The sequence below is a fragment of the Hakea prostrata genome, chromosome 3 (assembly GCF_041222555.1).
Source record: "Hakea prostrata isolate BN-2017 chromosome 3, UWA_Hpros_2, whole genome shotgun sequence".
Lineage (NCBI taxonomy): Eukaryota > Viridiplantae > Streptophyta > Magnoliopsida > Proteales > Proteaceae > Hakea > Hakea prostrata.
This window is the reverse complement of record NC_142602.1, coordinates 66,199,511-66,215,126: the sequence shown is the minus strand read 5'-3', so window position 1 is coordinate 66,215,126 and position 15,616 is coordinate 66,199,511. Positions and strand designations below refer to the sequence as shown.

At 40.2% G+C, this 15,616-nt stretch overlaps 2 protein-coding genes and 1 non-coding gene across 4 annotated transcripts; 1 reads left to right on the top strand and 2 right to left on the bottom strand.

Annotated features, from left to right (window-relative positions):
• The first annotated feature begins 663 nt into the window (after nucleotides 1-663).
• Nucleotides 664-762, top strand: LOC149022804 (U6 spliceosomal RNA). Its single transcript, XR_016172656.1, has one exon. It is a non-coding gene; the product is annotated as a U6 spliceosomal RNA (small nuclear RNA).
• A 1,682-nt stretch (nucleotides 763-2,444) lies between these two features.
• On the bottom strand, nucleotides 2,445-8,476 carry LOC149022803 (LOW PSII ACCUMULATION-like protein). Of its 2 annotated transcripts, none has more exons than XM_089147348.1 (5): nucleotides 8,205-8,474; nucleotides 5,032-5,604; nucleotides 4,906-4,956; nucleotides 4,448-4,617; nucleotides 2,445-2,980 (listed from the first exon to the last, which is right to left on the bottom strand). In XM_089147348.1, the coding sequence occupies exons 1-4, from the start codon at nucleotides 8,399-8,401 to the stop codon at nucleotides 4,476-4,478; spliced, it is 963 nt and encodes a 320-aa protein (XP_089003474.1). In that variant the 5' UTR covers nucleotides 8,402-8,474; the 3' UTR covers nucleotides 2,445-2,980; nucleotides 4,448-4,475. The 2 variants fall into 2 exon arrangements, with proteins under 2 accessions (XP_089003474.1, XP_089003475.1); XM_089147349.1 differs by lacking the exon at nucleotides 2,445-2,980 and adding an exon at nucleotides 2,995-3,148 and having other exon boundaries at nucleotides 8,205-8,476.
• Nucleotides 8,477-13,390: 4,914 nt separating this feature from the next.
• LOC149022802 (uncharacterized) lies at nucleotides 13,391-14,059 on the bottom strand. Its single transcript, XM_089147704.1, has one exon. It carries the CDS (start codon nucleotides 14,057-14,059, stop codon nucleotides 13,391-13,393), a length of 669 nt encoding a protein of 222 aa, XP_089003830.1.
• Nucleotides 14,060-15,616: the final 1,557 nt, after the last annotated feature.

Here is a 15,616-nt window from a genome sequence, read left to right as displayed (position 1 = left end):
CGATCCTATTGCACTTGCTTGACACTTGCTTGTATTCTTCAAGCTCTGCTTCATAAGCAAGCAAATACCCCATAAGCTCATCAATGGTGGTTTTTTATAACACCCAGTGCAGGTTTACAAGAAAATTATTCCATGGAGGATTAGTGTCTTCGTCCTCTTCGATGATGATGATGAAGAAATTAGTGTAATATGATTATAATTTAATCTTTCAGGACCAAATAAAATTTACATGTTGACCTTGTTAAAATGAAAAATATACATATATATGTTTGGAAACAACATGTCTTAAACTATATAAATCAAAGGAAAACGTGAAATATTATGATGGAATCTATGATACAGGCCCATCTATGATGATTCCATTTTTGGTTTTTTTTTTTTTTTTTTTTTTTTTTTTTTTTGGGTCAAACTGATGATTCCATCTAGATGGCTCAATCTAGTACTATTGCCCATTTTAGGAAAGGGAGAACCCTAGGTGGAAAGGCACTTTTCTTTTGTCACTCAATGTTTAAACAAGCCCATTAATTAAACTCAAGCCCAGCCCAGAAGACACGGACCACTAGAGTGAGTTGTTTTAGAGACTATTGGCGATAAAGATAGTCCCATACTGTTCAGCTTCAAAGTTTTCTTCCGCTTAATAAGCTGCAGACCCCTTAAATGTTTGTCTCTTCGGAGACATCCGATAAAATTGGAACAATACAGAGAAGATTATCATGGCCCGCAAGGATGACACGCACAAATCGAGAAATGGTCCAAATTTTTTTGGTATTTTTTTCCCCAATTTTCCCTTTACACGTGTTTTCTGTTCTTCTTCTTTTTTTTTTTTTTTCTACAAAAACTTCATTCATTAACTGAAAAGAAAATACAGACACAACAAAGAAAAGAAAGAAATATAAAAGATAAATGATAAATGCATGAAAACACAAAGTTCGATCCGAACCAGGGAATGAAAAGTGACCAAATGTCATACATGCAATAGACAAGGTGATCCAGGCCAAGGAATGGGTCGAACCCAATCTCTTAGAAAAGTGGTTGTAACAACCACAACTACAATGAAGCACAAGGAATACGACACACGTATCCTCCATAAAAAACGCCAAAAGAGGTCACACGCCACAAAGGCGGAAATAGACATACCACAAAGGCGGAAATAGACATGCCACAAGGACGGAGAGAAAACACGCCACAAGGGCGGAGAGATAACACGTCTCAAGGGCGGATACAACAGCCACGGCGAAGACACAAAAACCGCTACCAGCAACATGAGACTCTCATAGTAGCAAAGCTTCCAGATCCATGGGAGATACTTTCAGCTCCGGCGTAAAACTTTCAAACCTGCGGAATGCACTACCGAATCTCGCAACAACCTGGACTTTTTTTCTTTTTTTTTTCCTTCTCTGAAAGGTCATGAGAGAGACGGAGTAGAAACAGGGGTGGGGTAGAGATGGACAAGGCAAACAGAGAGGCGGAGAGGGCAGACGGGTGTTCCACTGATTAGAGAAAAGGAGAAATCAACTGTGGAAAAAGAAAAATGAGAGAGAGAGAGCCGAAGAGGATGGGAAACTGAGAGTTTCTTTTTTCTTTTTTTTCTTCTTCTCTAAACTGGTCACAGAAGAGAGGGAGAGAGGGAGGTGAGGCAGCAGAATAGGGGTGGGGGTGGAGATGGAGAAGATAAACAAAGAGGCGGAGAGAGCAGACAGGGAAAATGAGAGAGATCTGCGATGAGAGAGTTCGGACACTAGATATCGAAGTGAAGAAACTTCTGATCTCGTTTTTGAAACCAAAGAAAATAGAAGAAAAAAGAAAGAAAAAAAAAGTCCGATCAGATGCGAGCAGAGGAGGGAGGGGAAGAAGGTGGGAAGAGGAGGAGAGGAGGAGAGGAGGAGAGGAGGAGAGAAGAGAAACGGAGGCGGAGAGACTGCAAAGGCTGAGTCTCTCCGCCTCAAACGGCGGAATGGTGGAGGGTGTTCAGCGTCTTCTGTTCATATTCTCAAATAGGGTTTTGATGTAGCTTTCTCAGAAAATCTACTGGTTATCTTCTATCTCACGCTTAAGTAGACTATATGCCACGGAAATAAATTTATGTAGCTTCCTAGGCCTGCAGTCTACCGGGTTTGTGTAATAGTTTAGGCAGACTATATGGGTAGCACAAAGGCCTCTCAATTCTAGGTTCACCGGCTTTGGATGATGTTTTAGTTAGATTATATGCTACGGAAGCCATATTCAGTAGCAAATTGGCCCATTGATGCTATGTTTCCTGTTTTGTCTCTGTTTTCTGTTTACCATTCAGGTGATTCTCAAATAGGGTTTCCAAAGTTAGGGTTTTGATGTAGCTTTCCAGGATAAGGGTTTCTCAGCTTCTATCTTCTGGGATTTGCACTGGAAAACAATGAAGCTAATATGGGATAAGAATCAAATGTCCTTATACCTTGAAATGCCAAAACTGCTGTAAAAAAATGCTTATGCCTTTCTCTTGCTATAATTATCTTCATTGTTTTCCATTTCTGATGGGAATCCTCTACAGGTTAATAAACATTCAGACAAGAAAATCAGCAAAATGATAAGCATGCCACATTAGGGAATAAAAGTGACAGCTCATTAGATTCTAAGTGAATTCTGAATTGGGCTCTGTTTGTTTTTTGGAGAAAGACAGCAAAGAACAACAGGGAAAAAAGATAAAACTTCAAATGATCACAATGTTGGGATTCATTTTAAGATAAAAACACTCCATAGCAACCCCTAAGTACTATTTTCATTGTATCAGTTTATTGTGATTCACCAAACTAAAGAAGCTGGAGTTCAACATTTTCCTTTTCCATACCCATTTGCTACAAATGATTACAACATTAACCAAAGAAAACAAACTAATAGTTTGAAACTATACAGATAACTCTAAGAACTCAGCATACAAAAAATGCTTTCATTAACAATTCTCTTGTGGTTGCAACTGTCTTTCCTGTCGAGGTCCAAATGAAGGATCCTGTAAAATTAGTTCAGAAATGAAGAACAAATATAAAAATAGAGAACCAGGAGACTGATAGTCCTAGGATCTGCAACATTGTTTAGAAGTGTAAAGGACACAAGTTGATATTGTTGCATGGCATACAAGAAATTTAGAGCCTGTTTCCATCAAGAAGGACATAGGTTCCTGCATTTTGATTTCCAAGCAGAAGTGGCATAAACATTGGAATGACATTTATGGAAACTAAAATGCAAGATTACCACAGGAGAAGGAAAATTATGTAACTATGAGCTGACAATATCTCTTAAGAATATCAATGAAAATAGCTCCTCCCTTGAGCGCTTCAATTTGAGGGTGAGGATGTTGTCTAATCTGCCACAACAGCACCAGCCCTAACCCCCTCCCCTCCCTGGCGCCCCGGCCTTTTTTTTTCCCCTGTTGGTGGGGAATCTGAAAAAGGCAGCATTTTTCAGTTCAAGAAGCCTTATCATGTTAGATATGACAAGGAAAAGGAGAAGAAGATGGTCTTTTCACATGATTCAAGTAATTGTTGCAGCCAACGTATCTGCAGTTTTTTGCACCAGCAGGTAGATCAGTCGCTAAGTGCTTGTGGGTTAAACTTGGGCTTTAAACCTCAGAGGAGAATTTATAACTGAAAAAACTTTGTAATGGAAAACCAAAAATAAATCTGAAATTTGAGGTCATGGCAATGTGAAGAATATTGCAGAAAAGAAGATACGGATCAGCTTATAATTTTCAAAGTCCAACTATGAACTTTATTTTCCTTCAGCTCATTGACCTCTATCAGGTCAAATACAAATTTGATGAAAAGTAATAGAGAATATATTAAGCAGAAAAAAGATATTACTGTAGTAGCACAATATAAAGTAGCTATTATTTTTAATAGTAGGTAAGAAGTAAAAATTCCCAATTGTCATACTTCTGAACTGTTATCTGGGCCACTTTATTTAATTGTTTTATGATGAACAAGAAATTAGTAAGTTCTCATGATAGTTAAATAAATTAACCGAAGATTCGAAAAGTTGCATTCGTTTCCTTTTTACCATTTGCCTTACCACACACATCCAGCCAGAGCGAGCCATAGATGAATGAAATGCAAAGAGGGACTTCAAAACCAATTTTGAGATCCAAAAACAGTGACAACACAGTGACAATGAGAGCTGAGAGAGCTGTAATACTAAATCTAACTCCAGAAATGAAAACCATATAAAAGTATACACACACTGACAATGAGAAAGCTGAGAACAAAGCACATTTAGTCATTGATGACAATTTCCTACTTATAACTTAGTCATATTACTTTTAACCTTATTTCTATTGGATGAGGAATCTCCAACTAGAGGTCCCAATACCAATTTTGGTATCCAAAAAGAGGCTAGGTCAAATAAGACAAAAAGGTGGGATTGAGAACAGAATTTAACAGAAACTCAGATAGCATATTTAAAGTTGACAAGAAACTCTGACCTTCAGAGAACAAAATTAAGGACATCTCCTAAAGAACTCTTCCATCCATGCCATCCAGTAGACCTGTCCAAAGTCCCTTTACTGGCGGTAATTGTGCAACAAAAGCATTCCAGGGAGGATAACCAATGCCACTCCCACGAACACGACCATCCATTCGTAGAGACATATACCTTTAAAACGAGCACCAATCAGAGAGAGCTTCTTGGTAAAAACACATGATATTTTCATCCAATGCATGCAGAAATTCTGTATTACTAAAGCATTTTTGGATCTTAGATACTTAATAGTACATTTTTTTAATGGACTCAGAGATTATTTCAATTTTTAATATCTAACTCTGAACCTGCATGCAAGGTATGAATTAGAAAAAGGAAACAACTATTCATATATAGGCTTATTCCTTGACCTTTTCGAAGTCAGTAAGAATGGTTTACATATCAGCATATCAAGACACTTACACAGGAGATTCAGGTGACACCTTAGCCAGTTTCTTTTGTTCATCTAACCACCTGCCAATAAAAGAGAAAGTCAAGAATAGCAGCAAAAAGTAATTGACAATTTATTCTCATAACACTATCTCTTACTTGGACCACTCAGAAATATAAACAGGAACCAGCTGCCAGAGTCTCTTCCTTTTAGTAGTCAACTCCTTCATCTCCTCACTCTCCTCAAAGTCAAATTTGGGTAGATTCCCATCTCTGGCAAAAGGCACCACAAGCACCCCTCGATCAAGAAGGCTCTCAGTGAAAGGTTCACTAAGTCTGAAGGACTCTTCAATGAAGGATGCAGGACCGGCAAGGATTACAAGACGGGCAAATCCTCTTAAAGAACTGACAGGAATAACCTTATTTTGACTCACTTTCAGCTTAAGATTTGAGAGGCTTTCCTCCCTTGAAAGCCTCGCTAATTGTAAATTCTTAGCACTATTCTCCCTTGAGTAAAGAAATGCAAAGACAGAGAAGGCCCCAACGTCAATGGCCAGACCTTTCACTATCTCAGGGACTTCTGCTGCTCTTGATGAATTTGTCAGTGCAGCAATCAATTGTGTTGTGGCAATTAACCCTCCCAGGGCACTACTGGCAATGAAAGCCAGATAGAAGAACATCCGAACTGTGCGGAAGGGAGAAAGAACTTCACTCCGTATCTTGGCTGCAGAACTGAAGCACAGAGAAAGTGGTGATTACAATAAAGGCAGTGCTTCAGATGCATTAGATAAACAAGGCTAACAGTTTATTGGACTTCAAACAAAGTTGCAAAAATATTAATTCCATATTCTGAAATGTTCACAAAAGCAAAAACAAAAACATGACAATATACCATATTTGTATGAAAGATAGATTGGATTAAACAAAACCAGAACTCCAAATACTTCATGGCCGAACAATAGCTTCTTCCAGGAGAAAAAGTGAGAATCCTCTATCAACAACAGAGTTCTAGTGATAATGGCACATGGATGATCTTATGAACTGGATCTTGTATCAGGTGTACAGCTGTAAATTTTTCAATCCCCAAAAATCCTTATCCCTTTGTGCATGTACAACCTTATCTCTAGCTGTTAATTGTCCGTAAATATGGTTCCCTTGAATTGAAGATCCAATTATGAGATTAAGGTGAAATCTTCTCCTTTTCTTTGTACAAATATACACATTGTTAGCGAATTTGATATTGACTTCAGTATTAGTGCCAAATCAGCATGACCATGGTCATCACTTGCATTCCTACAATTTCTCCTCATCCCAATCAAGGTTTTCATGTTAATCCTAACATGAGTTCTTGTGGATTAAATACAGGCTACCACTGAACCCTAACCAGGGTTTCATTTTCCTACCTCCTCCAATGGATCCACACTATGCTGACTGTCTTAGTATCAACAAAATTATTCTAATTTGGCTACTGAACTCCATCAATCAAGCTTGGCATTCTCCGTCTTGCATGCTGATTCAGCTGCAACAGTTTGGAAGTATTTAGATGATATTTTCATCATTAAATGGTCCTTGAATTGTTGCCCTTGAGAGCACCATTATTACAGGCAACAAAAACTTGACTACTGTTGTAAAGTATTGTAATGCTTTGGAAAGCTTACTTTTCTTGAATATGCACCAATATTGCACCTTCACCTAGCACAACTAAAACTACCAATTGATGCAATTCTCAAGGGATTAAGTGATATTTTTATGCACCAAGTTGCAGCCAGAATCCTACTCTATGGATCCAGTGTCCTCTTAGAGTCATGAATACTCTCTTGTTCTTCAGGACGAGTCACAGCAACTACTTAAGGTTGCATGAGCTGAAATTATGGGCACCCCATTTATGCTGTGATTAGCAGGTTGCAGGTTGCACATCCGATCACTTTCAATCCCTTCTTTCCTGAGAGAATGATGAACATCAAGATAGATGGCCACCCCATCCAGCACAAGATTCAGTCAGCCAGTATGAGAATTGCCTAGATAAAGCTTCAACTTGTGGATGCCTTCATCAAGGCTTGGCAAGTTGGTTTATGATCTCCATTCCCCAACATGTGGGGGAGTATTGACAGTCTGTTGTATGGGTTAAAAGCAGAATATTCTTCAATTCTTGGGTGTGCAGCCTTATCACAATCTAATCTAGATGTTACTTGATTGTAAATACCGTCCAATTGAATTAAGCTTCTAATTATCTTAGATTATAAAGAATATTTTCCTGCTCTTTGTAAAAGTATACATGTTGATGGTGAATTTGATACTGACTTAGATCACCAAATTTAAACCACCACAGGTCTAAATGGCAAGATTAATCACACATCCATAGTTGCTCAAAATAGGTAAGCTATTTCAATTTCACATAATCAGCATAAGATCATGCATCTAGATCTGAAATCATATGAAAATTAACATCATTTGCGAGGACCGAACACTGGCAGGCAAAATGGAAATGCTGTTTCTAGAAGCCTAATCTACAAGGTTAAGAAGTACAAACGGATAACATCAACACATGGAACTATATTTTGGATTTTCCCTTTGACATTCAAGTTAGAAAATATACTCATCTGCGTGCAACATCATATTGGAAAAGTAGGGCAGATGAGGGGTAGAAAAAAGAGTCTTGCTGAGATTTATAGTTGTAACTCAAAAAGAAGGGTATAAAACAACAGGTTGCATCTACTCTATATGCACAATAACATAACTTGAATCCAAGAAGGCCCCCGAAGACTTTTACATATAACTGATATTGTTCTCTGGTTCTGACTGCAGGATATTTAATCAATTGAAGCTAATTGGAACTCTGGTATCCTCAATTTTTAATTGGTATATGCTTCCTGTTAGTGCATTAGGTTGACTAGTTTTATAATTTATTGTTTCAAAGTGTATGTAAACACCCATTTTATCCATTGTCAGTATTTATACGGTTTAAGCATTTCTTCATAAAAATGATACACGTCTGTGTAGAAAATTGATGGCACCTCTTCGAAGAAACTATCATCTCTCATTTTCTTTCGGAAAAGAGAATCCATTTTGATCTATAATAGTGGCGGCAAGAAAAATAACAGCAATGATCAAGACAATAAAGGGCGATTATTATAAAGTGAAATTAATTTGTGGCTTCATCCACTTCTCATTGTATGAATAAATCTGGTTTCTTTACAGCTTGAAGAAAGGTTGGAAGACTATGCCTATTACAGCTGAAATCAAGTAGAACGAAGATGGGAAAAGAAAATGAACTTCCCTGAAGAAAGCATCACTCAAATAAGGAATTAATTTAAGAATCAAAGAAAGCAGACCTGATTTCAGGCGAAGAAGGGTCGTTGGCAGTACAGCGAACAACGATGGTGGAGGCTCTGTTGTGAAGTTTTCGACAGGTTCTGTGGACTGAAGCGGTAGAAATTCTGTGAATGGGAAATTGGCGGGAAAGCGTCAAGCCATTTCTATCAGAAGAAGGGTAAGCGACGATGCAGGAGAGGTGCGCCAAGGCAGCCATTGAAACACAGAGAGACTCTGGAAATCAAACCAGAGGATTTCAGTTGTGTCTGTGAGGAGTTGGATGAACACGGTGGTGCCACGCTTCGTTTCCATGGGAGGCCAGGGTCCATTCGGGTCGACCGGTTTGATCAGTGATTCACATGGTCCAAACTTCACACATTACATTTGCGATGTGACTTGTATGCTGCGCATTTGACCGTTATCCCGAAGTAGGGAAAGTTTATTTATTTTTATTTTTTTTTGGGTAAAAGGTGCTTTGAATTAGAAACTGGAAAGAAAAGAGAGATTACATCCTCTGATAACACTTCCCACGAGTGTCCTCTAAAACTAGTTCGGACAAGCCACGTGGGAGGTTACAAGGGTCCAAGACAGTTTCCGAAGAAGCCGTAGCAAAGCTAGCAAGAAAATCAGCACACATGTTAGATTCACGGACATGATGGACGAACACAACCCTGTGAAATCTCTGTTTGATCTCCTGAATATCATCAAAAATATTCTGCACCACCCAAGGAGTGCTTAGTGATTCTGTAACAATGCGAATGGCTATTTGGGAGTCCGATCAAATTTGCCGTTTTGACACACCATGACGATCGGCTTGAGTAAGGCCACACATAATTGCTTTTAATTCCATCTTCAGAACATTAGCTTCCTCTGACCCACCTGCAGCAACAAATATTACCTGGCCAGTTGAGCTTCTTCCAATCATTCCATACCCACCTCGATTACCCCTTACAGAGCCGTCAAAACTTACTGCTATCCAGTCATCAGCAGGTTTACCCAATGATATAGAGTGCTTTGTTTGTGTTTCATCTTCACTCTAATTCCCCATTTTCGAAGAAACTCCGGATATTATAGTTGTTTTCGATAAATTCTTGAGATTTAGTGAATCGTTGACGAGTATCGGCAATGATGTGCGCAAGAACAGCCACTGCCGTAGAGTTATCTCCCTTGTGGATACGATTATTTCTAGCATACCAAATGCGATAAATAGTTGTTGTGCATGCAAAGCATTTCATCTTGCTTTTGAGATTGGCTCCTGGCCAGTGAGAGGAGATCCAATTTAATTCATCAGTCCATGTTCTCAATGGAGAACAATGGTATCCACAGAGTGCAAGCACCCCTTGCCAAATAAACTTGGTGAATGAACAATTGAAGTACAAATGGTCCATGGATTCAGCTGCTTGATGACAGAAAACACATGTTGGATCAACTTGGATTCCCCATGACAGTATGATGTCTTTAGTGGTTAGGCGTTTATGGCATGCAAGCCAAGAGCTGAAGGCATAACGGGGGTGAGTACCATGATTCCAAACTAGCTTTGACCATGAGACTTCATCGTTGCGACGATGAAAGGCATTCCAGGCAGACTTAATAGTAAATTCCCCATTCGCCACAGGGGTCCAGATGACCTTGTCTACTGCAAGATGGGGATGAAACCGAATAGATGAGATTTGATTCCAATAGTTAAAAATAGCAGTGTCAGTGATGTTTTCTCTCCAAATCCCAGGGCTTGAACATAATGATGCCACCTTGTCCGCAAGGTTTCGACCGAGGGCTTCTACAATGAGTGTGTCATTCCGACGAATAGGGCTATCTTGTATCCAAGGATCATCCCACAAAAATGTTGAGGTCCCATCTTTCAACAAAATTTTAGAGTTGGATAATACCTCTTTTCGAGCTTTAATAATGCATCGCAAAGTGTATGAGCATTGATTTGGTTGTTGTAGGCCCCAAATCGATTGATTTGCCAACCATCTATGATGAATATAAGAGGTCCAACATCAGGTACGGTTAGTTGCTAAACTCCAAAAATGCCTCATGAGAAACGCATGGTTCCATTCACGTAAATTTTTAAGACCAAGGCCCCCCTCCTTTTTTGGTCTACACACCATCTCCCAAGCAACTTTATAGCTGCCAGATTCAAAGGCACCTTTCCACAAAAATTTAGCTAGGATGCTGTCCAGTTTCTGGATTATGCTAATTGGAATGTAAAAAGCATTAGCCCAGAAAGAAAAGATCCCCATTAAGACAGACCGTATCAGTGCCAATCTTCCCGCATATGATAGTACACGATTTCTCCAAGAATTGATGCCATTGTTCACCTTTTGAATGAGCAGATCATAATTCATATTGTTGGGCTTTGTTGCTGTAATTGGCACACCTAGATACTTGAACGGGAAGGTACCAGTTGGAATATGCAAGGTATTTTCAAAGGTCTCCATAGTGGTGAGAGAGCAATTTCCATAGAAAATAGAAGACTTCTCATGGTTAATGTAGAGACCAGTCTGAAAAGCAAGACCTTGGAGGGCATTACGGAGGTAATCTGCATTTTTGCAAGTGGCAACACCTAATACAAAAAGATCATCCGCAAAAGCTACTGTCGTGATTTGAGCGGCCTTGCAGTGAGGGTGATAATCAAAGTTACCCATGGTAGCAGCATAAGTGATATCATCAGTGAACACCTGTAGGATTATATTGAAAAGTAGTGGTGACATGGGACACCCTTGACGAAGACCTCTATTTGCCGTGAATTTTGGCGAATAGGCACCATTTACAAAGGCCACATACCCTGGGTTAATGGTGCACTGATATATCCAATTTATAAAAAGAGGTGGGAAATTAAGCTTACCAAGCAACTTAAGGAGGAAATCCCACTGGACCGAATCATAAGCCTTTCTAATATCGAGTTTGGCCGCGAATCTGGGTGTACCCATATTATTCTGATATCCATAGAGAAGTTCTTGAACTAGAAGAATATTATCAGAGATTTGTCTTCCTTCGATAAATGCATTTCGACTAACGCCCACAAGTTTAGTGACCACCTTCTTTAGTCTGTTAGCTATGATTTTTGCAACAAACCAGTAGATAAGAGGGGAGACTGCAATAGGTCTATATTCTGCAAATGAGTTCTGTACATTACCCTTGGGAACTAGAGTGAGGCAAGAGAGCTTTACTTGGTCAGGCAGCCAAGGTCTTTGAAAAAATTCCCTAATCACACAACATAGATCCTTGCCAATAATGACCCAACTGCTTTTCTAAAAACCTGCGCCGAATCCATCAGGGACTGGGCAACTGTTGTCATCCATGCCAACAATTACAGACTTGATTTCTGAATCAGTGGCAGGCTCAATTAACAAGGCTGCTTCATCCGGTGGGAGTGACCGATCAATAGATATATTAAGATTTTCACAAATTATGGGGGGAGTGCCAGAGTAAAAGGACTCAAAATACTTTCCAGCTTCAATACGAATGAGGTTAGGATCGGTTAGAATATTACCGTGCGAGTTAGAGATGGAAGAGATCGAATTGCGTTGCCGCCGATCCTGTATTTCTCTATGGAAGAAGCCTATATTATCGTCTCCTTCGTTCAACCATCGAACTCTAGCATGCTGGCGGTACTCTGACTCCCTAGCAAAGTATAGGGATTTGAGAGCTTCAGTCTCAACTTTCTCCTTCTGAATGTCGACAGAAGTAAATTGATTAAAAGCAATGTGATTCTGAATTTTCTTTACTTCCTCCTGTCTCTCAATAATTTGTCGATCTAAGTTTGAAAATGTTCGTCTACTCCAAGATTTAAGACACTTCTTAACCTCCTTGCACCTTAAAAGAAAAGCAAAAATTGGAGAGCCAAGCTGGTCAAGGCTCCAAGCTTCCACAACCAATGGGAGGAAGTCAGGATGGGAAGCCCAATGGTTGTAAAAGGAGAAGTGCTTTCCATGTGGGTTTGGCAGGAATCCAGTGTCAAGAACCATAGGCGAGTGGTCGGATACACCAGGGTTAGAGAATCTAACCGAAGAGTAGGGGAAAATATGCTGCCAAACTGGGTTTGTTACCACACGGTCCAATTTGGAATCAATTCGTTGTTGCCCTTGATGCTTATTACTCCAAGTCTTTGAGTATCCTGTCCACCTAAGATCCTGAAGGTCACAATCAAACATGCATTGCCAAAGGGGTTGTGTCTCCTGGAAAGAAAGGGTAAGACCGCCCTGCTTGTCCCAAACATGCATATATGCATTATAATTGCCAAGTTCAACCCATGGTTCGGTGACAGAGTTGACTTGATGCAGGGATGACCATAATGCTTCATGATTCACAGAGGTGTTATCTCCATATATAAAAGATGCAAATAAGCTTTGATGAGACTGCTTCATGGAGACTTTGGTGTGTATAAGCTGTGGGGTGGAGAGAATTACTTCCATATCAATGATAGACTCATCCCAGAGAACCCATATACGCCCATTAATGAGATCGCTATGATTAGATATTACTTTCCATCTATTCTCAAACATACGCATACATGAATTGTAATTGCATGCTCTTACTCTTGTTTCAATGAAACTAAAAATTGCCAAGTTATGAGATTGTGCCCAATCATATGTTGCTCTACGTTTACCTGGATCAGTTATCCCGCGAACGTTCCAAGCTCCTAACTTCATTATAAACACTTGTCAGAGGGGTTGAGGCGTTGCACAGGATTGCCCCTATCCAGACTGCGATCACAAATGAAACCATCTCCATGGTCCTCGTCAATATTTTCTCCATCATGGCCGTGATCACCGCCAGCGAACACTTCAAATCTATTACCTGGATTTGAGGTGCGAGAACGTTTAAGAAGAGACTGCCGAGGGTGGGTATCAAAATTATCCAACAGACGCCGAGCATAGTGAGGTGAGGTGGGATTCTCTATTCGTTGCACAATAGAACTGAGTATTTGATTTTTAACACTTTATTCTGTGGGTCCAGGTAGGTGGAAGAGTGTTAATTCGGATGAGTTTTGTACACCATCAATTTGACTTGGTGTTGAATTCACACCCATATCAACTTCCACGATAGAATTTGAGTTGTCCACGTTTTCAAGTGGTAGATCACTATTAGGAATTATATGGGCGAGTTTATCGCGGACTCCATGCACATTCCCGTTTGCACACGAAACCTCCAATGGAGTTTCACTGTCATCTCCCAACGGCGGCGCTGGGCGTCATCCCCTTCAACGTCGGTTTGGCTTTTGCCACTGTGGTGCAATTTGCATTGTAGAAACTACCGTCGGTTGAGCATCAATCTCTGCTTGAGTTGGTGCAGCAGTGCACGACCCCTCTGTATGCCCAAATATGTCACACTTTGTACAGAGTTCGGGCACCCACTCGTACACAATCGACAATTTTTGTTTAGAGCCATCCCTCAAGCGTATGGTGGTGGTCAGTGGTAAACCACTTGTTGCTTTTATCGAGATGCAAAACCTTGCAAAGGATAATCGTTGTCGCTGCATGGTGCAATTGTCGACGCAAATTGGGGTCCCGAGCGTACTCGCAATACATCCCAGGGTTTTAGGTCCCCAAAGATGGATATTCAGCCCGTATATGCGTATCCAAATAGGGAGTTCAGTTTCTTCTTTTTTCTCCATTGCGGTAGCCATTGACCATGGTCGGATGACAAGAGGACACGAACCAAAAAGCCATGGTCCTTCTAAGATTACTTGTTCGCATGTACTCTTTTCCTTGAATTCAAACACAAAGATGCCATTGTCAAGACCAAAAATCTTCGCTCCACCAACGTGACTCCAGTTATTCGCTACATATGTTTGCATGCTGGCATATGATGGGTTGAAGCCAAATACAAATCCTACAAGGGCTGCTTGCCATCTGCTTTCCTCCGCCATCACTTCTTCGTCAATACATTCAGCGATAATCTCGCCGTCTTAGACTGTGGGTTCAAAGAAGGGCAAAGCTGTGGAATCATTCGTCACATTCCCTCTCTTGAAAAGGTTAGCCTAGGAGCATCTCGGTGCATGCTGTCTAGAACCTTGCGCAAAAGGTTCGGCATGGTTAGGGTGTCAAGGTCCAGGAGGACGACCCCCACCTAGCATAATGCCGGCGAAGCAGAGACCGATGCTTTAGGTAAAACCCTTCGTATTTCAAACAGGGGAAAGTAATTTTTCTACGCGGTCTTACCCCAATAATATTTGTTGAAAGACTGTTTCAATACCCTAACTTCAATCTATTATAGTGGATCGGCTAACCATTGTACCAAAAGCCCACCATTTTTTCCTTTTCGGAGCTAAAGTTCATCAAGGCTAGCTTTCTCACAGTTTGACTACATCTTCAGGGGTTAGTTGTTCCCTGACCAACCCCTTTTGCATTCTCTTGAAAGAAGTTTTATGAAATATAATCCTCACATAGGGCTATAAGAGGGTTTTTCTTTTTTCTTCTACTAGACGTGCAAGTGTAAGCTAGTTTGATCCTGATGGCCTCGCATACCTTAAGCCTGGATAAGGGTTGAATTCAAAATTCTAACCTCAAAGGTAAATTAGGGCTAGAATCAAGGTGATTAATCCAAGATTAGAATTAGGGTCAAGTATTCAATTTGACTTAATCCACCCTAGCCCTATCATATTATACGGCATTTTTGGTAATTGTAGAGCAACAACAAATAAAAGATTACGGTTTGTTTTATTGTTTTGTGTTTATGATTAGGGTTGACGGTTTTGAGCCAACTCAACGTAATGCTTCTCAACTCAACAAAATTAAGTACAAGATTAGGATTCTAAAAAGCCCAACCCTAGCAAACCCTATTGAAATTGTGAAATCCCCTAGAATCCTAACCCGATAACCCGACATTGCATATCCAAGAATTCGGAGTGTTAGAAGAAGGCAGTTGTGGGCCATGCAAGTCATGACCATAGATTAGGGAGTTGAACCCGTGGACATGAATGATGAAGGAGATGACCCAACCATTTTAAATGACTTTGGGAGGAGAGATGAAAACCAACCTAAATTATTTAGGAAGTTGATTTGGCACTCATGGAAATTGAGGTTAGAAAACCCCAATGCCCAGCCAAATGTTACCATTAAACCAAGTAAGTTTAGGAGAGTCTTCCAGCTAAGGCCTGATAAAAATCGCTTTTGGATGAGAAAGTTAAATGGGCAGTCTCCCGAAGGTGGTTGGTCCTATTAACTTTGTCACATCCCCCCAGCTGATACCCTAACTGCAATACCAGGAAGTGTGTTCTTTAAGGTTGAGTAAGGATGAGAGGCAAAACTCAATTGATTTCTTGTAATTTGAGAGCTTGAGAGTACTTTGGCAAGGGTCAAGCTCTCAGATGGGGTGAATTTGGCTTATATAGATGGCATTCAAGTGCCTTAGCCGAACCCCCAGCGGATAGAAAACAGACAAATTTTGGCCTAGACGGACGTCCGTCTGAAAATATAGCCATTTA

Coding starts and splice junctions, on each gene's coding strand:
- LOC149022802 (XM_089147704.1), bottom strand. CDS start 14,059: ATGGCGGAGGAAAGCAGATGGCAAGCAGCCCTTGTAGGATTTGTATTT.
- LOC149022803 (XM_089147349.1), bottom strand. CDS start 8,401: ATGGCTGCCTTGGCGCACCTCTCCTGCATCGTCGCTTACCCTTCTTCT. Junction 4,957..5,031: donor TATATTTCTGAGTGGTCCAA/GTAAGAGATAGT, acceptor TTTTATTGGCAG/GTGGTTAGATGAACAAAAGA. Junction 4,618..4,905: donor GTGTCACCTGAATCTCCTGT/GTAAGTGTCTTG, acceptor CTCGTTTTAAAG/GTATATGTCTCTACGAATGG.